Here is a 25,246-nt window from a genome sequence, read left to right on the forward strand (position 1 = left end):
ATCTCCGATTTGCATGTTGCTCTCTTAGTGGTTAAATTGGATTTTCAGGACTAGTGCGTTACAATCTGAAATGTTAGAGCACCACTTCAAGCGCGTATAAACGAAAAATATGAATTGACCATTGTTTGCACTTAATGTTGAGAAGTTCATAACAATGCTACGTGTTGTATGAACGCACTCTCACATCGTTGGATTAGTACATTGCCCTTTCGAAATGATTGATCGAGTCTGTAAGCTCGTGCATTGCCATTCCAAGCATAAATACCACCTCTTCCAGCACGGGGACTACCATTCCAAAGCATAGACTTTGCAACTGTCGGCACTCATCAACTGTGACAAACGCATGCGAGGAAAAACCGTGTTGGGTCAGTCAGTTGTGTCCACTGTCAAGTGTTATATGCACGCGACGCATGTATTGATTCAACCAATTTTAATTGTGGCTTTTTCTCCACCTGGCGGAATAGCTGTTCCGCTTCACGCTCAATTCATCAAGACATGAAGATTTGATGTGTACCACCCTTTCCACAAAGCTCTATAAAGTTGTATTGCCCTGTTTGTTTGGGCCATCTCTCTCCTATCGACAGCTGCTCTTCCGACGTGTTTCTGGATGAGAGCTTAAGCATAGACTGTTGGATTTCAAGTTCAGGCTAAATTTACTAGTCTAGATTATCTTTCTCTTCTTTTTCTAGTTATGGTTTTAGTCTTGTTTTTATGGGTTGCTCCAACGTCGGAATATAATATTCTAGTGTCGGAGCGACCTATAAAAACAAATACCCGTTTAAAAGTTTTTGAAAAAAAACCCCATAAATCTGATGTTGTAATAATATTCCACAGGAAATGGTCCCTTGAGGATGAAGACGTTGTCTGAAGTTACGATTCAGAAATAGACAGTCACCTTCAACCAATGGGGTGGACTTTAACGGAACGCGACAGCAAAAGTTTTTGGACCATTTGTGGGAGCGGCCTCTAATTTGGCCATGTTTGATTGAAATGTCCACGGCGCTTTTTTTCAAATTACTATAAAGTTTGGACAATGTCCAAATTCACTTGACCGTAGCTTGGTATCTTCGGTCTTCTCACCAACCTACATCCAGCCAAAATGCCTAAAAGGAAGACTATCAACCTACAAGATTATGATCGTTGCGTTCAACAGTATCTAGTCTTTATTTTGTTGAGAAAGTTCGACTACTCATTTCATGAACGAGGGCGTCATTATTTGCGTAGGAAAACTCCAAATCTCATGAGCTATGGCGCCATTGTGATTTTATAGAGTGATTCGTAATATGAATTATTCTGATCATAAACAAAATATTTTGTGATTTAAACACAAAGAGTTTCAAGTAGGGGCCAAAAAGCTTCCTTTAGCCTTATAGCTCTGTAAGAAATTACATTTTAATGAATAGTATCAGACCATGTTTTATATTATCACCAACCGAGGGACCAAATGGTCATAGGTCAAACATAATTTATTATTTTAATTGAATTAATACGGTTACTTAAATTCAACTACCATATTAAGATAAGGTTTTCAGACATATTTTGAGTGTCACTTGTCGCCAAATGAATAAGCCTCCAGATTTCTTATCTTTATATAATCTTAATAATTTTTTGGATATGATTTCGAGTGACATGTGTTGCTAACGTGAGTAACTCTCCATATTTCTTATCTTTATGTAATCTCAATAATTGTTTGAATAGGATTTCAAGTGCCACGTGTGTCGAGATATAATTTGTTGTGCACATTTTAGATAAGATTTTTATTTACGTGACACTTCTTATCTTCAGCTTTCAATGTTAATAAATTGGCTGGATATTGGGGTAGAATTCACACACCTCTAAACACCTTCACTTGTTTGAGAACTACCATTGACACTATCTTCCGAGACTCATTTATAAGCCCTGCAAAGAGCTTCGTATTCTTTTTAGGTCTAAGCCCTTCCTTTCATTGCATATGTGGCCATTTGAAAATTATTGAAAAAATTAAAGCAAAGATTATTAGAAGAGGTAAGAGAATAGAATGTGAAAAATTGAAATAAAATGAAGTAAGATAGTATGGAATGGTGAAAAGTATGCGAGAAATGTTGTAGGAATGACTTAGGTATTTATAGGAATAAAAATTAGAATTTTTTTTTTAATTTGTCAAAAAAAAAAAAATCAAATTCCAACGGTAACCTAACGGCAGCAGGATGTCAACTAGCTGTTGCTAGCTGGCATCATGTTGACGGCAGGTAGTTGTTGAGGGCTAACAAAATGTCAAGCTTGACATTCTGGTTCTGAAGGGCTGGCTACTCTTGGCCAACCCTTTGGCCAATTCTCCCATTTTTGGTCGGATGGGGACCACGAGCTATTTGGCTTAGCCCTTGGTTGGAGATAGTTTTCGTGTCAAAACAGGCTATTTTTAGTCCTATGGCCCTTTGGCTAGATCGGTTAGAGATGGCCTTATTCATCTTCGAGTAGCCAAGCATTGTTCCACTATAAAAAGCTAAAAAATTAAAACGCTATTTTCTCACCAACTATTATTCCTAAATAACCTCTAGTATGCTATTTCTCCACCCACTATTATTCCTAATTGAAACGCTATTTTACCAACAACGCAGTCTTCTCCGACAATACTTTACTAACAAATGAATAACCTCCAAATATTATGTTATTGTATGATTATGCACTCCAATAATTATCATCAATATCTAATCATCATCGGTTGCTTGCTTCTTACCCTTCAATGGAAAGCGGATCTACGTTCCAAGATTCCTTCTATCCTCATCCTTTATTGTCTTTTTGGCGAATTCGGCCTACATATTGTCCTATCCTTTCACAACACAATATAAGTCTAGAGCTCCTAATACCTTTTCGCACCCAACTTATTTTTATTATATATCTTTTTCAATCATTTAACAAATGAACAAACTTGTAATTAAAAATTTCATTAAAGAGTGTGAGGAGATAAAACACTGGGCGCGGGAATAACACTACTCTTCTTCTTTATCATCTGATTTCTTTTGCTTTGTTGGTGAAAGCAGAAGGGATTAGTAACGATAATGTGTCGTAATAAATCAAAACACATCACACTAATCACGTTCTAATGATAGAAGAACTTGGAAAAGAACGCAATAGTTGGTGACTTGATTAAAACAGCAATTGAAATGTTAAACAATCTAAAAACTATACATTATGGTTGTCCAGTTTCCATCTGCAAGAGAACGACAATGAACTTGGACTGTTTGGATCCTCAGAAAGTCATTAGCAGCAATAGAAAATTGAGGGAATGAGGAAGACATGGACAGCATAAAACCACACACAGAAAAGGCTCAAGAGCTGCACGTTACAAAATTTATTAGAAAATGACATGCCATTTTTTGATTGACACGTACTACTCTAATTTTTCAATATTTTTCAATGCAATCCATTTGTAACTTTCATTTTTTCTCGGGGCTCGTTTAGAAGTTTTTTTTTTTGTAAAAATGTTTTTAGAACAATTTTTTAGTAAAAATACAACGTATTTTTTGAACATAAAAATATTTTCTCTAAAAATACTAGTCATTTTAAAGCATTTTCAAACAAGTCATTTTGCTTTTTAATTTGCTTTCTCCTTTTAAGTTGGTCTGCTTAGTTTTTTAATGTTTATCTTAGACTAAAAATATGAAACCCTTTGAATATAAATGATTTGACGAAATTGTTCGAATTAAATAAGAGTATCCCTAGCTTTACTTGAAGGTTGATTTTTTCATTTTCCAAAACTAATGGGTTTATAATAATCGTAATTAATCATTGATTAGGGATTTGACGAGAGCAGTGTCGGTTTGTGTTCGCGCCGACGCAGATGATATCAAACACATATTATATAATACTAAATATATAAATATAGTATTTCAAAATTGCAATAGACCGTCCACCTGGACTGTAATTATGATCCCTAAACATAAATTAAGGATTAAGGGCTGTGCTCTTTGATCTCACCCGTCACCAAATCGTGATTAGATAAATAAAGATACCGCGTCGAGGTCCTACATGTCCTCCAACTTTTAGAACTTTTTATTTTGCTTAATCCTTTTTTACATAATTTAATTATTAATTAAAAGTTAAGACCATCACAAGGTAGAGCTGTCATCCACAAATTAACTTGTATAATTGGGTCATTAGTGTCCCGTTGCATGGCATCTTCTCTAAAATTGCTTATGGAATCATTAATTCCATCATTAATCTATGTGTATATGACAAATTATGTTTTCGTACGTAAATCTAAACAATTTAAACTTAATCTAAACATGCAAAACAATTTGATAAGAAAACACAAATGGTGATGACATTTGGTATATAAATTTTACGCCTCAACGTTGTTCTAAAGAATCAGTTTTTGATTAAATTTGCTAGCAAAATGATAGGATAACATTTTATTTATGTAAATATGAAGTGGGTTACAAGTTTATTTAGTAAACTTTCTTATAGACAAATGGGTGATAATTTATACTTACAAAAATGAAATATGGTCATATCATTTTCCATAAATAAAAGTCAGAATACCTTATATTTACATAAATAAAATATTGTCATATCATTTACTAAACTTGTCACTCTATGATTCGACGTACGTTCTCTATGGACGAATTAGAATTTTTTTTAGAGAAAGTGTATTTTTGTATTACATTTGTGTATCATATAATGTGACAAGTACATAACATATCAATTAATGTATGATCTTACTAAATTTTTATTGTATTCATTATTTGACATGAGATAATACACTAATACGGTAAAAATATGTGACATTTGTAATCATTGCTTAGCAAACCATCGATAAAATGTCAATATTATTATGGGTAACATGTTTAAGATAAAACATGCCGTTATCGATACAACATTCATTCCTCATGCAAACATAATTACCGTTAAACAGAGTGAACTACGTAGTCTTATGATCTTAACTATTCACTTACGTTGTAACTACGTGCATGTTGCATAGGTTTTCTTTCCTTTTCCAGAATTAGGAAAAAAAAAAAAAATGGTGGGATGACTTGGCATTTGGCAAGGAGCCGGGAATTACGCTCAAATAGCTATGGCCCAGTGCCGGCTGAGGGGTGGAAACCCAGTTCATGACTAATGCACTACCGACGTTCCACGTGTCTCATCCTTGGGTCGTAATCGCGCACACATTTTATGGAAGCGTGGACGTCAATTGCGGTTTGTGCCCTTAACTCATCGTTCTTAGTGTAAAGATCAGCCGTCTTTCGAAAATACTATTCTTACAATTTATTTGTAAGATAATGTTAGAGAGATCAATTTATAGATAAAATTTACAAATTGAATGATGTATCATCAAATGAGTACGTTTATTAACGCTTAAGTAATAATTCAATTATCAAATCAATAAGGACAAAATCATAACGCTAACGTAACTAGCTGAAACCAAAAGAACGATTTTGCACATCTTATGACATTTGGTATATAAAATTTTGTTGTTTGTTGTGTCAAATGTAAGATTGACAGAACTGGACATGATGTGTTATGAATTCACAATAAAGTGAGTTGTCCAATCTATTTTTACACATGGATTACAAGCTGCAAATTCAATCTTATTTCTAAATTCAATCTCATTCGCCTCACTAAATAGGTTGTAAAAGAATACCAAGATCCTACTTAAAAAATATGCTATAAATACTGCTCATCAAACTAATACATTTTCCAGCTCAAGGATTGTAATTATTTAGATTCAGTAAATTATGATAAACTTTTGTTGAAAAAAATTTATGACAAACTTATTTGAAAAATAGAAATAAAAAAATTGTGGCATTACTTAATTTATTTCATTTCAATTATCAAGCATAACACTTAACATTACAAATTATATTATACTTTACTTGTACCTATTAATTATAATGAAAACTAATGAAAAAGACTTGAAAATTTTGAGTTTTAACGATAAGGGCAAAATAAAGAATAAAGTGAATAATACTATTGTACCATGATTCACCTTTTAGTGTAAAAATATGATTTTTTGTCAAAGTGAACAGTATCAAAAAATTTTCGTTAAAAATCCCTTAATTATAACTATATAGCTGCATTTTCCCTAACGAAACGAGCTCATTTGAAGCTTCAAACTAACATCCGTCCATTAATTAATAATTAACAAAATACAAAACAAAACAATAAAAATAAAAAACCAATTTTTTAAAAAATCAATTTCACTTTTTGTCGCATCAAGACGCATTTGGTGGTAGCTATTTGTTGAAGGATTCTCTACCCTCCTATTCTCATCCATTTTCATCTCTTCCTCTTACACATTGTTTTTTGTCTTATTAATTCTATAAAAAAATCAATATAAGATGTTAACATAGCTTAACTGTAATCGTTCAAATAGGAGGGTATGAAAGGATAAAGACATTATGAGGGTAGAGAATTCTCCTCTCTATCTGATACCCTGTCTTTCTCGTTGAAATATTATTATTATTCCTTAATTTATTTTTTTCTTTTTTTCCTATTTTTCTTCTCAGATTAAAACGTCAAAAAGTAAAAAGAGAGAAATGGTCAAAAAGTTATGAGCTTTGAATTCACACGAGGAGGAGGAGCAGCCACCCAGACCCAGATGGAATTCCAATCGGATTCGGAAGGAGGAACAAAGCATCTCGTACCTTCCACCGCGCCGGAACATCCCTGTAAATTCTCCTTCCCCTTTTTCCTCAATTGTATATTGTAACAAAAACAAAAATTCCCAGAAAAAAAGATGGTCCCTTTACATGTACGAAGGAAATTTCCAGGGTTAGGGCTTACGTTGTTGGTTGTTGCTGATATTATTATACCTTGAAAGCGGTAGGTGAAAAAAAGAGAGCAAAAACACCCAAAAAAACAAAACAAAAAAGAGTAGAAATTGTCTTTTTTTTTTTTTTTTGTCGGAAATCCGGTTAATAACTGCCCTTTTTTTCTGAATTTCTGTACAGTTTGATTGAGTAGGGGGGTTTTGTTGTTGTTGTACGGAATCCAAATTATCGTTTAGTGCACGGTTTCTGTGATTTTCTTTCCAAATTAATTTATTTTTTCCGGTTTGGTGAAAAGTTTAGAGAGAAAATCTGGGAATGTTGTTACTGGTAAAGAGGATCAATTCCTAACGTTGACCTTCGGGAACGTGGGTTCTCCGAATCAATTCAAATAAATTATATATATTTTTTCGTCGAGTCATTTTTTTGTTTTTCTTGCCTCCTCTTTTGATCTTTTTTAATTAATTAATTTCACTAATCAAAATCAAAGACGTGTTGAGCTGTTACCATTACCATCTCTTTCATTTCTTCTCTCTCCTCTCTCTGTATCTTTCTCTGTCTCTCTTCTTCTTTTTATTGCTTCCCCGAGTCTTCATTTGCAAGCTGTAAATTGAATGGTAGCGCATTTGGCCTCAGCCCCCACAGGAAAAGTCGCAACCTTTGTTCTTGTTGTTGTTTCTCTCTCCTCAATCACTTTCTCTCTCTAGAATTCCCCACTCTTCTCTCTCTCTCTCTCTCTTAACACTCGGCAGCACCGAATTTGGCAATGATTTAGAGACGCCTCGCTCTGCTTTCTCTCCACCACGCGTCCTTCTTCTCCTTCCCCTTCTCTCTCTCTCTCTCTCTCTCTCTCTCTCTCTCCTTCCTCTGTCTCGCTTTCTCTCTCTACATTTCCTGACAATGAGATCAAACTCGTAGCCTTTTCTGCCTTCTGGGTCTCTTCATCTTCAAGCGGTCGAAAAGGGTTTTGGCTCCGACCGAAAAATCGACAAATTTACAAAAACAAAAAAAATAGAAACGTTTCGGTTCGTTTCTGAGCTGGGTTTCGTGAGATCAGACACCCAGAGGAACTCACACCCATAAAAATGGCGCCGTCCTTCAGCTGGTGGAATAATAATAAAGACACCCACCGCGGCACTCCCGTCGTCGTCAAGATGGAGAACCCCAACTGGTCCATGGTCGAGCTCGAAGGCCCCACCGACAAGGACTTCCTCATCTCCGAGTCGCCTGGTCGGGTCCGTGGCAAAAACGCCAAGCAGTTCACTTGGGTCCTCCTCCTCAGAGCCCACAGAGCCGCCGGCTGCCTCACCTCCGTAGGCTCCGCAATGCTGGGCCTCGCATCCGCAATCCGCCGCCGCATCGCCTCCGGCAGGATGGACACAGACGCCGACGTCGAGCCCGCCAGCGTCAGGGAAGTCGAGAACCCGGTCGTCCGGAGCCGGTTCTATTTCTGCATCAAGATGTTCCTGTGGCTGTCGGTGCTCCTTCTGGGGTTTGAGGTGGCGGCGTATTTCAAAGGCTGGCACTTTGGGGCGCCGCATCTGCAGCTGGATTATCTGTGGGCGTCGCCATTGGGGGTTAAGGGCGCATTCGACTGGGTTTATTCGAAATGGGTTTTTTTCCGGGTCGAATATTTAGCTCCGCCGCTGCAGTTTCTCGCCAGTTCCTGCATTGTTCTGTTCATGATTCAGAGCTTGGATAGGCTAATCCTTTGTCTGGGTTGCTTCTGGATCCGGTTCAAGAATATCAAACCGGTCCCAAAAGAAGGCGCTTTCGACCCCGAAACAGGGGAAACCGGTTACTTCCCCATGGTTCTTGTTCAGATCCCCATGTGCAATGAAAAGGAGGTAAATTTACTGAACTTACGAATTTTTGTAGCTCGGTAACTTTTAATTTTACGATTTTTGTGTATTTTGTTCTTGGCTGATTTAGATTGTTTGGAAAATCAGGTTTATCAGACGTCAATTGCTGCAGTGTGCAATCTGGACTGGCCGAAATCTAAGCTGTTGATTCAAATCCTCGACGATTCGGACGATCCAACGACGCAGTTTCTGATCAAAGAGGAAGTTCACAAGTGGCAGCAGGAGGGAGCCAACATTCTGTACCGGCATCGAGTGATTCGAGACGGATACAAGGCTGGTAATCTCAAGTCTGCAATGCATTGTAGCTATGTCAAAGACTATGAATTCGTGGCGATTTTCGACGCAGATTTTCAGCCCACCCCTGACTTCCTCAAGAGAACAGTGCCTCACTTCAAGGTAGACCCTAATTGCTGCCAATTATGTTGTTAATCATAATCTGTGAGACTTTGATTGAGACTGTTCGAACTGCATTATTGTAAAGATTGTTGCTTTTAATGAGATGAGGCAGTTAATTATTGCGATTAGGATAGCCTTAATTACTAAAATTGGTTAATTATTGAAAATTTCAGGGCAATGATGAACTAGGGCTGGTTCAGGCTAGGTGGTCCTTTGTGAACAAGGATGAGAACCTACTCACAAGGCTGCAGAACATTAATTTGTCATTCCACTTTGAGGTTGAGCAACAAGTGAACAGCGTGTTCATTAATTTCTTCGGTTTCAATGGGACAGCTGGTGTGTGGAGGATAAAGGCGTTGGAGGAAGCTGGTGGGTGGTTGGAGAGGACCACTGTCGAGGACATGGATATTGCTGTTCGTGCCCACCTCCACGGATGGAAATTCATTTTCCTCAATGACGTCGAGGTACTATTTAGTCCTTATTAATCCTTTGTTAAAACTAGTTTACTTCCACTGTTTCAATGGTTGGCTAATGGTTGTTAGTGCTATATCTTCCATGTGCTCAGTGCCAGTGTGAATTACCGAGTCTTATGAAGCTTACCGGAAGCAACAACACCGATGGCACTCGGGGCCTATGCAATTATTTCGCCTCTGTTTGCCCGCTATTATAAAATCTAAGGTATATATCCTTTAGGTGTTGCTTGTCCCTTTGTTCAATTAAGGTTGTTTTGCAGCTTTTGCTTGCCAAGGAATTGTTGCGAATTGCGGTTAACTAATATATATCTTGTTCTTTGCTTGTCGCAGATCAGCATTGGCAAGAAATTCAATTTGATCTTTCTCTTCTTTCTGCTCCGGAAACTTATATTACCCTTCTATTCGTTTACCCTTTTTTGCATAATTCTCCCCATGACAATGTTCATCCCAGAGGCCGAGCTACCAGCGTGGGTTGTATGTTACATCCCCGCCACCATGTCGTTTCTCAACATCCTCCCAGCCCCAAAAGCCTTCCCTTTCATTGTTCCTTACCTTCTCTTTGAGAACACCATGTCGGTAACAAAATTCAACGCTATGATCTCCGGCCTGTTTCAGCTTGGCAGCGCATACGAGTGGGTTGTCACTAAGAAATCCGGCCGTTCCTCAGAGGGCGATCTCACCTCCTTAGTTGAGAAGCCAAAGCATCAAAGGGGGGTCTCAGTGCCGGACCTTGTTGAAATGAAGGAAGAAATTAGACAGCAGGAGCAAAGGGCTTCCAGGAAAAAGAAGCACAACAGAATATACACAAAGGAGTTGGCATTGGCTTTCCTCCTTCTAACTGCTGCGGCGAGGAGCCTTCTGTCTGCTCAGGGTATCCACTTCTACTTCTTGTTGTTTCAGGGAGTATCGTTCCTGCTGGTCGGTTTAGACCTAATTGGCGAACAGGTAGAATAAAAAGGGAAAGCAATAAACTTTCATAGCGATATATGGCTGATTGAGACACAGACAAGCTGGGGGTGGTAACCGTATCTAAGTAGAACAACCCAGAGAGAAGACTCCTTGGGAGAAGGCCGTCGAGAGGGCCGAGAGTGTTGCTCTCTTTCCTGTTTGTCCTCCACCCTCCAGACTCCCTCCACCCGGAAGAACAAGAATAGTTGTGCTATAAACGGAGAAAGGATGTCATCTATGAGAAAAATACAGATGAGAATTAGTGATGCATGTTCATTGTTTGTTATTTTTTTTTTTAATTTTTTTTTCATTCTTTTGTTTGTAGTCATTCTTTTTGTAAGAAAATCTGTTTCTTCAAACATCAAAACACAAGCTACTTTACAATTTCAAAGGCAATCTTCTTGATGCTTTACTCTGATTATGTATAAATGGTAATTTGTTTCTTTCTCTTGTGAAATTTTGCAATTTCAATTGAAGGTTAAGCACCTAACATTGGAGGAAAACCTTTTCTGTAGACGTCGTTTATTCAATCCAAATGTTAGAAATATAATTCTACATATCAAACAACGCCATATCAGGTTGGACCAGGCCCGTAAATTGGTATCAAACTCACTGTTTCATGAAAGTCGAATTTAAGACCTCATTTGCAAGTAGAGATAAATACTGCTACTAGACCGTCGTAAGGGCAGCGAGGCCGTATCACTCTCTTGAATCCTCACAATTTAGAGACCCAGAGACAATAAGATGAGATGAGCAGAAGTGATGCATTGAGTCCGGTGGTGTTTGGTTTCTTACCCTAAAATTGCATCATCTAAATTTGCTGGTATCGCATCAGAAAGCATAAAATCTGTACTTTCAAGGCAATGATTTGCGTTTTCTATTTCTGCACTCTTCTTTCTGTTATTCTCTTTCGAGTTATTTAATCTGACACGTAGAAGAATCGAATCCATAGGAAGAAAAGACGATGCATGGCAAAGATTTGGAAGAGGTTCCACCTAAAACAAGAATAATTGCTTTGCTTTTATACAACACAAAAATATCTATCAAAAATTAGTTTGGACCACAAAACTGAAACTGCTGTGCTTTTTCTTCCTGGGTCACAAAGGCTGGTGGCAAAAATATGCACAAATAGAGCCGCCCTGAACCTGCTATAAGTCGGTTTTTATTTTTTATTAAAGTTTATAACCAGTTCTATTGATGCATTAAATTGACAACCGGAACTTGCAGAAACATAACTCGTAATTTATTGCAAGGGAAATGGAGATTTTTGAGAGGAAGCTACATGAATATCAGAACAAATCTGTTACTCCTTTCATGATGCAGCAATCTACAAAAACAATTGTTTCACAGTTTTTCCCCCCAAAATAAAACCCTAAGAAAGCTTCAAGCAAAGTCCTATTTCTACAAACACCAACCAACAAAGCTTCATCACCAATCAAACCTCTTGCCTTGTTGTCTCATTATACACATCTTTTGTAATATAACAAAAGTCATCTTCTTCTGCTAAAAATTCGAAGAACAAACAATTAGGAACGAGAGAGCCTATACAACTGAAATAACCTTTTCTTTCCTTTTCTTTCCCGCTTTTCTTCTTCTCTAGCTGTGTCAAGTACAGTTAACTGAAAATTTGAATTATCCTTCGGGTGGGAGTAGACCATAATCTGTTCTCAATCTTATAGCTCTGGTTTCAAGCGGCCCGCTGAACATTATATCGTGTCAGGGTTAGAGGAAAGCTAAGACAGAAGAACTTTGAAAGTGATTTGCAAACATGAATTTGGGTTATTTACCATTTTGTCCCATATTGTCAATAGCTGAACTAGAATCAAAACCCATATGGAAAAGACCCTGGAGCTCATTGTCTAATACATTCTGCAAAATCACATGCATTAGTTCAACCAATGTTTCGACAAGCAAAAAGGAATGATTTGAAGTCTCTCAATTCAAATTACCTGAGGCAAGGAAGGAAATTGTGGAGCTGAAGTTAGCAAACTTGGCAAGTTTCCATGGAACATACCGGGAGGGTATGGGTGAGGAGAGCCGATTCCAGGACTAAACCCAAAGATAGCTCCACCGCCACTCCGTGAATTAAGAATCTACAGAAAAGGCAAACCAAGATAAAGTTCAATACATTCACTAATAGTTTTGTTGTAATTGACAAAATTGTTGAGTAATACTAGCACTTTATGAACTTACGTCTTTGGATAGAATCCGTTCAATATCAATGTTGAGTTCTGGATTCACCGTCGCAAGTTTCATTGATAAAAACTGAAGCATTAAAGAAAGCAAACCTTCACTGAATCATACAACATTTCAGGGGTAGACAACCACGGTACTAAATTTCACAGTCATGCACATGGACACGGTTATCTAGTTTCAGCTTTCAACTAGCAGAAATAGCAGTACAACTATAAACTTAGTGGATTAATTTTTTCTACAAAACACGGAAGTAGTTCCTCATTTTAGACTGCAGAATATCATACCTCAACTTGCTGTTGCAGAGACTGCACATAATTGATGATCTCATCAAGCATTACAGCCTTCCCAGTAATCTAGCAAAGTGGTTGGTTATTAAATTGATCAGTATTCTATATATATAACATAAGAGATTACTCATAAAACTGACCAACTCCGAAACATATTGATACCTTATTGCATCCCGGAACAAGTTCTTGAAGCAATCTCATCCGCTCGCTAATCTTTTCTCTTCTTACCTGCAAGCAGAAACTTATATTGCTTCAATAAACTAATTGAAAAGGAAATTTTCATGAAAATTTGATACGGATATATATATATAGTAATGAGAATGCACCCTTTCTGCGAGGCTATGACTATTTGTAGCCTGGCCCCTTCGGGCTCTAACATGAATGTAACTGTCTTTCGGATCTCCGCTTTGAGAATTTTCTTTAGCCTGTCTGCCCATCTGCTTACCGCGCAAATTTGCAGCTGCGTTTTCTTCAGTTTTTGCTTTCTTCTCATCTTGTTCTTTCAGATAATCAGAGCTCTCCCCAGACATATCCTTGTTAACTTCCCCATCAACATTCTGATACAGATAACAAAGAAATTAACATCACCGGGATAGATAATCAATAAAAAACTTACACAAATTCAGCATAGCAATTTACCTTATTTGGACTGAATGCAGAGTTGGATTTGGGAACTCGTTTCCTTCTCTTTCCATTCGGCGAAGATCCTAAAGCACTCTCTTCAGAAATTTGGTGATCATCGTGCGATTGGGCACCGATTGTTGAAGTGCCCCCCTCCCTGTTCGGGTTATAGTTCGGAGGACACCCAGGGTTAGCAATCTGGCCACACTCAGAGACACCAAAAGAACCAACCATTTCTGTGAAGCTCCCACTTCCAAAACATGGAGGAAGCTTTGGCACCATCCCAGCATAGCTTGAATCAGATGGATATTGAACAAGGTGGGAGGTGCTACTCATTCCCTGATTCTCCATCGCAAAGGGGTAAGGTGGATTGGGAAATTCGCCGTGGGAAACACCCGTAGAACTGCCAAAATTATCACTCTGACTCAATGAAACAATTGGATCCCAACCAGAACCAAAGAAAGGGTCAGCCCCATTTGACGGCTTAAACATGGACACAGAACTCATCGCCATTCTCGAAACCTTTTCGGGCAGCGGATTCGTTTTCATCCCGGAAGATGGACAGTTTAGGCTCCCATCATTTCTATGCTGAAATCCTACATCCTCACTGTCATGACCTCCCATTTTCTGAACTCAGAAGTTCTAATCCTTCAAAACTATGGAGTCCTCCTCCACCAACCTATACGTTATTCAAATGACAAAAGAAATCTAAGAAACTAAAGGGAAAGTGGATGGCTTTGACCAAAGTTGACTGGTGATATCTTGCAGACTCAACAAGGAACAAGTAACGTTTGCAGCTTTATAGACCTGAGACTGAGAGGGTGCTAAAGCAACAGATGCCTCTTGTTGCAGCATCCCATGGACACAAAGTGAGAGGATAAATCCAGTGTACCAGGCATAAAATCTTATGCTGCACCACCCTACTGACCTCAAAAACCCTAGGATCAAGCTTCTAGTGCAGGGAAGGGAAAAATAAACAAAAGAAAATGCTCCCCACAGACAAGAAAAGTGAACCTTTCAGAGCATAAAGTAAGACATGGACAAACAATGACATTAGCTACAGCTCACCAGACTAACAAAAAGAAAGCAGATTCCCTTTCTCTTTATGTATATGAGAGAGAGCTAAATTTTCAATTTTTTTTTTAATCCTCAGCTCAATCAAACATCAATCTGATTGATGGAAAAGGGGGCTTTGAATCTCTTCAAACTATGACCAAAATTGGGGAGAAGGAGAATCTCTCCAAGCTTCAAGCAATCGAATATTATAATAATAATAATATATAATAAAAATGGCTGCCAAATTACCTATCAGGAAATAACAACTAGCTCTTGCAAGTTTTGAATCAAAAGCTAGAAGCCTAGAAACTGAGAAAAAGCAAAGTTGCAGAACCCCTTTTAAGATATTCTCGGATGGGTACTCCAAGAAAGACCATCAAATATATGCTTGAATTGTGAAGGAATAGAAAATGGGCAGGTTTTTAGCTGAGTCCCTGAATTGTGTTTTTGATTTTACCTCCAAAAGAATCAAATTCTTGGTCAAATTTGACAGGAAAATCTCAGTTCACCAATTGGGTATTTTGCACAAACAGCAAAAGAAGCATCAAGTTTCAAACTTTTTATATAGATCACACACACAATGACACAATGCAGCAGAGAGAGAGAGAGAGAGAGAGAGCTATGGAGCTATAGAAAAAAAAGAGTGAGACTTTGCTTACCTGCACAAGTTCACAGATGACATGTATGATTTTAAAAGAACCAGAAATAACCACTGCCAACTGCTCTGGTTGGAAAAATTATTACAGAACCTAATCCCTCTCTCTCTCTCTCCTTCCACACTTTACTCTCTTGTAATTTCTCTCTCTCTCTACTTTGAGCTTTCTTTGTCTGCAATTTTCCGAATACAATAATGCTTTCCCTCTGTTTTCCTTTGGGAATTAAAAAATTGGAGAGGTTCTTCTCTTCAAGGCCAAGTTTGCCTGCTTCCCATCTTTGACATACTTTAAAAAAAAAATTACTGACACATTTGCCAACCATTCTAAGAGACCTCTCTTTGCTGTTACACACTCATTTTTCTCAGTGCCAACTAACCCAATAACCCCCTTTCATTTCTTTTGAGAAGAAACTCATTATGCTCCTAACCTCCATCATCCTTCCATCTGCATCATTGCACATCAATTCTAATTCCTCTGGACCCCACTTTCAAATCAATCCCCCCTACTCCACCATTGGATTTCTGATTTTTTTTTTCTTCTTACCTTCCCTTTTTCATTACACTATATTTACAAATCGAATTCAGCTATCCAATGTGTTAGTCAAAGTAATTTGATATGCAATTACCTGCCAGTCATGGGTATTGATTAGACGTAAGATTTTTCACTTAAACACTTTATATTAATATGAATGGTAATATTATTTGATGATTGGTGGGCCCCGCTTTGACAGGTGTGTGCTTCTAGGGGACCACATTGAGAGTGTTAAGCCGGGGATGCGTGACACTGACTAAAATCTCAAAGTTTTCCTTAAATTAATCTAATATTAGTTGGTGGTACTGGTATATTTTGCTTCTTTTTTTTTTTTTTTTTTTTTTCTGAGCTATTCATCAATTTACCTCCGAACTTGTAAGGATTGGCCAATTTTTCCTCTCAACTTTAATTTTGATCAATTTCCCCCCTCAACTCTCATAATTAGTAGGTATCCGCATGACTTCCTTTAAAGGGTAAAAAAGTTATTTTTCCTACACCTTCTATCTTCTTCATTTTTTTTCTAACTTTCTCTTCTTCTTCCTTTTCTCCAAGCCGAGCCGTGACTACCGCCAACGCCTCCCTCCTCCGCTATTTGCAGCCCAGTCCATTTGATATGCTGCTTTTGCAGTTTGCAGCTACCCACATCCTGTCGCCTCCTCCGTAGGCCTCGTCTGCCTCTGGTAAGGTGTAGGGAAACCTACTTAATGGAAAATGACAGTAGGGTGCAAATTGACTTTTTTTGCCCTTCAAAGGCAGTCATGCAGATATCTACTTAACGGAAAAATAGATGAAAAATTTTAAAAATTAACAATAGGGTGCAAATTAACTAATTATGAGAGTTGAGGGGGAAAATTGGCCAAAATTAAAGTTGATGAGAGAAATTGGTCAATAATCACAAGTTTAAAGGGTAAATTGATGAATACGTGCTTTTTTTAACTTTGGAGGGTTTTGAGTCCGTGAGTGGTGAGGAACGTAAGGAATAACGGAATCTAATCATGAATTTACCTCCTTGTCCTGGTACAGTTATCCAGCTGTACTAGTATTATTGCCTGTTTAAAGCTTCTTACTCTCTTAATCTAAGTACCCAACAAACCTGGTCAAACAAAATTATCTGGTCAAACCTCCTCCTCCTCCTAGGCCTGGTTGTGATCTTGCTGGAAAAACTACAAATTTATTCCGAATTTAGCGGCTAATTTGATCCCAAGTCGGAATCCCTTACACCCTATAAATGAGTCCTAAAATATTCATTAATTAATAATCCAGGAGTAAATATTTCAGAGGACGAATTTAAGTTGGTTAGGTCACTGTATTTCATATGCATTCAAATTTAAATCGTTCTTTTTAAATTAGGCTAACAACGGTAAAATAAGGAACTTTGAATGAGGTCACTTGATAGTTCCCTCCATATCATTTCAACAATTTTTCGCTTGAGTCATGATACCTTTTGAATGGGTTTGGTGATTGATAACATTAAGCAATTGATGAATTAGATCAATGGAGATTATGAAGCCTATATTGGTCATGCTGTGTAATATGTCATTTTTAAATTGTATTTAGTGAAAGCAGGGGGGAGGTTGGTTTTACAATAAGCACTTCAAAGCAAATATAAATTGTTAAATACGATGATATGGATGGTACACCAAACTGATCAACGTGAGGACTTACATTGGGTTTCATTGTTTGAGAGAGTGATTAATTATACTAAACATTTTACTCCTAACATATGTAGTCTAAAAGTCTCCATCGGTTGGTACAAATGTACCGTTCTATCAAAAGCATTTTGTGAATGAATGCATCCAAAACCATGAGAATGATATTCTCTCAAAATTGGACTCGGACTATTTGACACCTTATAATTTAACTCTAATTCTTGTGTCAACATTATAAAATATTTTGTCAAAAATGTGTGGTGACTAAAAATCTATGAATAATCGCACTTTTGAGAGAGTATCCTTATCATTTCTCATATAACTATTCCACCGCATCTTATTTTAAGATCAATATAGCTTCCATTTAATCTAATCAATGTTTTCATCTGACAAAAAAGAAAAAATTAAGAGCTTTAATTTAGATTCGCCAGCTCTGCTTGAAGATAAACAAACCACAGATTTGATTCAATTCAGCCAACTTCCTCATGAAAATGTTTCAAATTCCAAAACCCCACAATGAAATGTTTTTTTTTTCTCCCTAAACAGAGTAGAATTGATTATAAATTGATCACAACAATTCACCTTGAGCAGTTTGCAGATATGAGTTAGATTGCTTAATCATTATTACAACAGTTTAAACTAAACATTGTAGAAAACAAAATCAAATTCATTTGAGAGAAATTTTAATGTTTGTCCCGCACGTATATGTGAATTGATCCTGATCATTTATGAAGAAACACACAATGCATCAACGGATAAGATCAGTCACTACAAACAGATGATTGTCCAAGATACACTAGTGGGCCCAACCTTTGAAAGTATGAGAGGGCATTCGACCCAACAATTGTTGCACGTGTTGTGTTATACATAAAATAAGTAAACAACCAAAATTAAACAAGTAAAGAACCAACATTATTATTAAGTTAATAATAAAAGTTAATTTAAAGCACAACCAAAAAGACATTTAATTGAAGACTAATTAGAGAGAGAAATTGGTCCTAATAAGGTATCACGCGTGCGGCAGCATTCAGGACCTCTGGTGGGTCTTAATCTCAGAAGAAGCAGCAGCATAGATGTGGATTTGTGGTGGTCCTGCCCTCATTAGCAATGATGGGGTTGATACCTAAGAGAAGACGAATCTTACAAGATTTAGCATCCATTGATTAGAAATTTCTAAACCCCAAGTTATCACTCTAATTAAAAACTCTAACCTTTGCTTTAACTTAGTTCACAGCCCATGCTTCAAAGGTTTATGCTTTTAAAGAAGCTTTTCCCTTCTTTACCAAACAAAAAAAATGATGCCACCCCTCCTTTTCCAAATTGCATAAAGCTCTACTAATTGCATATGGGAACTCATTAAAAATACTTATTTGGTGTACATAGCCTATTTGATAACTGGTAATGTTAGATTGAAACACTCGAAGAGTTTAAATATAAAGAAAACTCATAATTTATGAATTATTTATGTGCGATACAATAATAGTATAATGTATGAGATATTTTAGCATATAACTGATCGAGAGTACATGTATCTCCTTATTAGTATATTTCTCATCACGTGATATTGAAATTCATGGATAGACCAAAGATTTCGTCTTTGAAAAAGCCTGGTGGGTTCAAAATAGGCTAAATGGAAGTGTTTTTTTTTTTTTTGTGGGGGGGGTGGAGGGCGCGGGGGGGGGGGGGCAGATGATCAAATTAATAATATTAGCCCATACATTGATAGGGATTAGTACTGTAAGCTTAAATAAGTTTATGCCACGTGGGCGGACATCCATAATTGATTTTATGTAAGTCCGACCATGGTGATATGTTCACCTAATCAGAGAGATATTAAAGAAGTAATACATGTCTCTTATTGTATTTAAGAATTTCCAAATTCATAGTTTTTTTCTTAATTAAGTTGTTTTAAGTGTTTCTTTTTATACTATGAAACACAGTTTTGAAGAACATTAATTCTTGTATTATATTAATTAATGGGTGGTTGGAGATTTTACTATGAAACACAATTTTGAACTCGTGAAGAACAGTTTAAACAAATAGAGGCAGCAGTAGTAAAATTCAGTGGATGATGGAGATTAGAGAAACTAAATCCACATTGGAATTAATTAAGAATCCCCAAAACTCCATATATCTTCCAATGAAAATAGCGAAGCATGCGCAGCAAGAGAAGTAATCATCAGCCTGATTTAGCTATGATGCATGCATGCCTTGGTCTTTACGATCATTTAAAATGTTTCTTCAAACAATGAGAAACAGTTTTCTGCAGGCAGGCAGCCACTCGAAACTTGCTGCATCTTTTACGTGTGGAAGTACTAAACTAGACCAATTGAAATTGATGGCCTAACTAAACATGCATTTAGGCCCTACCACACCAACACAATAATCAAATGATGGGTTTATGTTCATTTTATCTCTTCTAAGTAAGAACGGCTACTAGTTTGGATTGACTTGTAAGTAAAAACGGCTATTTCAATTTTGGTCAATGGATAATTGATTAAGAAAATAAAAGTAAGAAATCAAGATGTACATGTATAGAATATACCAGAGTATACTACAACAAACTCGTTGTGATTGACATGTAAGTATGTAAGAATGCCTGGCTACTTACATCTTAGTTATTAGATCCTTGATCAGGAATTAACCCAAAAACATCATGACGTGTGGATACACTAAAACATAGTAGAACATTCATGGAAGGAGCCAAGCATTTTCTGGAAGGAAATGAAGGAGCATATGAAACTTGCATTGACCGCTGATGGAAAAGATTCATGTATCGAACGTATAATGATGAATTCAGAAGCTAGAAGTAGCAGCAGCAGAATAGGTACATGTGTCTCAGCTTCTGCAGGTCACAAGACTTGCAGCAGATTTTATTCTTCTGAAAAGGAGGGAGTGTCTGCTATCAAAATCTATAGAGTCAGTCAGTTAATAGGAACATAATTTCGCGTTGCAGTCTAGCCCTCGACCTCTCCAACCTATATACTATCACTATTCGCCCATGTGAATATATCATAGTTCTTGACAAATGAACACAGAGAATATATCCCTATATCATCGCCTTTTGATTTGGCGTCGCCTGCACATATTGCGGTGAAATATAGATATATATTATACTCCTTTTTACTTCATTTGTTTAAACCACAACGGAATTTTTTGTCACGGATTCATCTTGTTCTTTCCTATTGACTGTCATAGAGGGCTTTTTGTTTTGTGTCGTTTTTTCTTTTGATGCATAGTTTATTTGTGCACACAATAATGATACATCGGTTAAACGCTCTCTAATACATATGAGCGTATACAATGTTAAGACTTATTTTTTTAAGAGAGTGCATTAGTAAGTCTGTCTATCATCTTTGCGTGTACTAATAATATCATTGTACTAACTTTGATTGGTGAGTTTTGCAACCAATAGTCTTGCAATTTCACATGTTAATAAAAAAGTTGTAGCGGCCAACATTATGATTTCATACAGAAATCCAACATTTATGTTGTTTTTCGTCGTTTTTGATAAAATTGGTATCGAAAAGAGGAGCGAATCAAAAACAGGACGTGAGCTATAAGCTTCTTACACCAAACAAATAGAAGGTAGAAATTCCAAAGTGGTATATGCATGGATCCGGTTCCTCTACGTTTTCTTTTTATACTGGTTAAATCTTAATTTTGGGATGAAACATATATGTATTTGTATCGTGCTCAGGTCCAAAACTACGTCGTAAAAATAAGATCAAATTGTAGCCCAATTTCATCTAACGATGATGAAGGCCAAGGGAGCTCCCAGCCCAAGTAGGTAGTGAGCATGTATAGTGAATCAGTGATAGCCCATTAGACAGTTCAAATAATTTTTTGGGCAACAAGTTTTATCGAGACTTGTAATCAATCGTAGGAGTGGTCTGACCCAGAAAAAAAAGGTAAGAAAGTATAGAGCCAAGCCCTCAAGATTTTTAGCCACTACAATTCATTATGGACCCTATTTTGTTGTGCTAAATAGGTCTCAAGATTAAACTCCAATAGAGAACGAGCGATGAAGCTTATTCCCGTCGTCTCCATGACCGACTTTCAGCTCGTTATTTTGAGGTCATATCTGAGTGCATATCGGAGTACTCGTGGCAATTGGCCCTAACAGTATGCCGGCCACAATTCACATTTCATGCAATTTGTTGTTCTCGAACGATTAGTGCACTATAAGGGTAGGATATTCAAATATAAATGGCGAGCGAGAACACATTATTCTAGCCAACTTATGCACGCTCGAAATTTACAAAATTTTTTGAAATTGTAAGAAAAGAACTTTAACGAAAAACTCCCCAGTATTGTTCACTTTAACAAAAAATTACGTTTTTACACTAAAAAGTCAATCATAAAACTATTTACTTTACCATTTATTTTGCTCTTATCGTTAAAATTTAAAATTTTCAAATTTTTTTCGTTAATTTCCCTAAAAGAATATGAGAAGCAAATCACTTAGTAGCTAACAGTAACAGCTATATCTGCAGGAGATATCAGAAAAGGGCAAGCAGGAAAATTTGGCAGTAAGTGGGATAAAAACAAAGAACAAAACAAATCAGCCAGCAACAAACCATAAGGAAGTGATTGCGGGTAAGATACTGTGACAGTGACAATGCAAAGCAAACATTAATGTTTGAAGGGCCCACCTGCAAAATTTGCAAAATCCAATTTCTTCTTTAGTTTCCATCTCAGGGTCCAGCTATTTTGACTATATGGTAGTAGCCTAGTAGAGTAGGGGTTGTAAACTGTAGAACAAAAGAATAAAAATTAATTTTATTAATAAATTAGATTTGCTAAAAGAAGTAATTCAGTAAAAATCACAGTAATCTGGTGAGCCACATTTAAGTATGAGAGGCTCCGAGAAGTGTGGGCCAAGATGAAGATGAGGAAATCAATAAGGCTCCATCTACTCTCTTAAATTTGAAAGTAATAATATTGCTACTGACATGTATATGTTCCATGCATGCTGCATAAATTGCAGCCAAGCATGTAGTGAATCTTGAACACCTAAGTTTGTACGTGCACTTTGCCAGTTCGAGTGGTTAATAACGTAGATTCTTACACCGATGTCATGTATTCAATTTTAGATTTTCTGCTTAGAAAAAGAAACAATAGTACATCTTATAGACTAAATGACTTCTTATAATTGTTAGATGTAAAGGCAAATGTTAATTAGGTTTGTTGGTTGGTAAATTATGAAATTTAACCTTCTGAACCCCATCAGCTAATCTTGGCCGCAATCCAATTGAGCGGTAAAAAGTATTTCCCCAGTTGGCTATACAATATGTCCACTCATTACATGCAAGTTAAAATATCCATACTTGTACTTTATGATACCACATTGTAAAAAATATATAGATTCAGAGCTTTATCATCGGTTTTAAGTTGGCATCTCTCAGTTGTAAGCTAATGAGGTCACATGAGGATTGGAACATAGAAATGCATGGCTGGTCCCAAATTGACAATCAAACAACTAGAAAGTTGAAACATACTAGATTGGACAGAGAGTACGTGGTCCAAACCAAAACCCAAAACCCGAAAACCAAAACCCTAACAAGTTCAGTGTTTTGAGGTTGAAGTTGGATAAAAATTAAAAATCTATGGTTTTGTAGGTCTCCTTGGGAGAAACAGGTGTCCTTGAGAGGGAGCAATGAGCATCGAGTATGGACTATATTTATCCCATTAAATCAATTATTAGCAGAAAATGGTTTGCCAGGGCTCCTTTCGTTTAGTCCCAGAAATATTGCCATTCTTATTAGACAATCACAGAACCTGAGATAGGTCACCATCCAATGAGCTGTAACCTGTAAACCTGCAGTTTATAATTTACAGAAGTTCTACAAAAATTTGGGGACCATTTTTACTTGTTTTTTTGAATATTTGTAGGATTACATGTTTATAGGACATTGCCCACATCTCAAACTACTTTGAGGATCTTTCTCTCAGGCCACCACCATGGATCTTGGATCTATATTTTATAAGATAAGTGTGCTCAATGATCTGAGCGTATTCCATTTGATGTTTTTATAGAGATTACAAGTAGTATTTGGATGAAGAACAAACTCTTCGAACCAAGGATAATTTACAGATAACACAAAAGATAAATAACCTATTTAAAATCAAAACACTTGCAACAGATAAGGTTTATCTCAGCCTTCCTGTTTACTGATTTGGTTGCGATATTCAGGGAATGTTGTGGCAGGAACCGTTGAATTCAAACTTGGTTTATCATATTTGTGTTTCCCAAATCTCAAATTGATTGAGAAAAGCTCAAGCATTGTATTAGGGTTATTATTATCATTGTTTTTTTTTTTCTTTTGGTGTTTCACATAATAGGGTTTCTCTACGTAAAGCATTGCAATTTACATGTTATGTAGACTTTCGCAAAATGCACATAACTATTTCATCGTGTGGTCGTGTTTGACAAATAAGATGTAGTCTTCTTTCGTTCAATGGACATGAATTCTATGTATAAAACCAAATAACCAATGTTATAGCAAAGATTGCTAAGAGTATGAATCCCACATTGGAAAAATAAAGAATTTTCTATATGCTTATAAGTAATTTGACTACTCTCTATATTACTAATTGATTTGATTTATGATCCAACCTCAACTTTAAATTTTGAAATATATTAGAGCAATTAAGATTGGCAGTGATAAAGCTTCCATATCAGTAAAGTATACTGAATAAGAAATACAGCAGATATAAACTGATCGGTTTAAAGCTCAGAACTCTTCTGCCAAAAGTTGCATGGAACTCATTGAAAAAAGTTGGAAGGAACTGATTGAAAATTTAATAAACTTGTGTACGTGTAATTTTTCTTCTTTTTTGTGACTTTTTGGGGGCTCATCTTACAGCACTGCGCAAGATATATATGTTACCACTGATGCTGCCAAAGTCCTTCAATCCCTTCTGTGACAAAATTTGAGTTTTTACTCATGGCATATGCCTTGCAGACAAGATTTAACCAATTGTACCATACATTTTTGTGTATTTACGTGATTTATGACTTGAACTAGACCACCTCATGTTATCACCAACTTATATATATATATATATATATATATATAGATGTTAGGTTCTCATCTGAACAAGGGAATTAATTGTTTGGAAGCCAGTTGTACAACTTTAAGTGTATCTTTATTTTATGTACCACAATTAAAGATGTTAAAAGTCTCCCCGTCTAACTTCTTGAAACTTATATATCCATTAGGATCGCATTCATATGGTTACACTATCTATATTATATATTCTCATTCGAGCACAAGAGAGAGCTTGTATGTAACCGATTGTATATTTAGCATATGTATCTCTCTCATTATGTAATATATATATATATAACTTAAGGTGGCTAAAAATCTCAACTTGTTGATACTTATTTACCTACTTGAACCACAAATCACGTTATTTTATCTAGTTAGTAGTTATATAGGTCTCATTCACGAATGAAAAAGTTTGTATTGTAACCGACTGTATATCTAACGTATGTATATCTCTTTCATTATGTAATATAACCGAAGGAGCTAAAAGCCTCCGAATTTAACTTCTTGTTGAAACTCATTTACATACTATGGTCACGTTCACATAGTTTTACTGTCTATGGTATCTTGGTACCATGTACTTTTTCTCTCCAATTAGATCTGCATGCAAGGAAGGATCCAGCTCGTACGCAGTTAAGATGAACAGAAAATTACGATTATTTTCTCCTATCCAACCTGTACACAACAAGCTGGTAATCATATCTGTTGACTAAGCTGAAAAAAGGTTGAAGAAAATGTGATAAGTTGTGCTTACTTTTCTGTAAAAAGGA

The 25,246-nt window shown here is 36.5% G+C and overlaps 2 protein-coding genes across 3 annotated transcripts; one reads left to right on the plus strand and one right to left on the minus strand.

The window, feature by feature from the left end:
- The first annotated feature begins 7,375 nt into the window (after positions 1–7,375).
- LOC103951542 (probable xyloglucan glycosyltransferase 12) lies at positions 7,376–10,871 on the plus strand. The gene is given in 6 exon segments (XM_009362959.3): positions 7,376–8,596; positions 8,699–9,007; positions 9,181–9,471; positions 9,573–9,588; positions 9,591–9,685; positions 9,811–10,871. Coding segments are annotated over 6 exon segments (2,097 nt in total). The 5' UTR covers positions 7,376–7,834; the 3' UTR covers positions 10,435–10,871.
- An 844-nt stretch (positions 10,872–11,715) lies between these two features.
- LOC103951528 (transcription factor bHLH74) lies at positions 11,716–15,775 on the minus strand. Of its 2 annotated transcripts, none has more exons than XM_048580041.1 (9): positions 15,248–15,775; positions 13,551–13,935; positions 13,238–13,468; positions 13,074–13,139; positions 12,909–12,977; positions 12,622–12,693; positions 12,378–12,521; positions 12,216–12,297; positions 11,716–12,127 (listed from the first exon to the last, which is right to left on the minus strand). In XM_048580041.1, the coding sequence occupies exons 1-9, from the start codon at positions 15,268–15,270 to the stop codon at positions 12,102–12,104; spliced, it is 1,098 nt and encodes a 365-aa protein (XP_048435998.1). In that variant the 5' UTR covers positions 15,271–15,775; the 3' UTR covers positions 11,716–12,101. The 2 variants fall into 2 exon arrangements, with proteins under 2 accessions (XP_048435998.1, XP_018504003.2); XM_018648487.2 differs by having other exon boundaries at positions 13,551–14,211; positions 15,248–15,774.
- Positions 15,776–25,246: the final 9,471 nt, after the last annotated feature.

Source organism: the organism of the source record quoted next, unplaced genomic scaffold (genome assembly GCF_019419815.1).
Source record: "Pyrus x bretschneideri cultivar Hongxiangsu unplaced genomic scaffold, Pyrus_bretschneideri_v1 Contig1, whole genome shotgun sequence".
Taxonomy (NCBI): Eukaryota; Viridiplantae; Streptophyta; class Magnoliopsida; order Rosales; family Rosaceae; genus Pyrus; species Pyrus x bretschneideri.

What these genes read in the sequence shown, in the direction of transcription:
- LOC103951528 (XM_018648487.2), bottom strand. Translation starts at nt 14,156, where the DNA reads ATGGGAGGTCATGACAGTGAGGATGTAGGATTTCAGCATAGAAATGAT. An exon ending in AATTTCCTTCCTTGCCTCAG is followed by an intron (nt 12,298 to 12,377) that starts GTAATTTGAATT and finishes GTGATTTTGCAG; the next exon opens with AATGTATTAGACAATGAGCT. An exon ending in TGACAATATGGGACAAAATG is followed by an intron (nt 12,128 to 12,215) that starts GTAAATAACCCA and finishes TATAATGTTCAG; the next exon opens with CGGGCCGCTTGAAACCAGAG.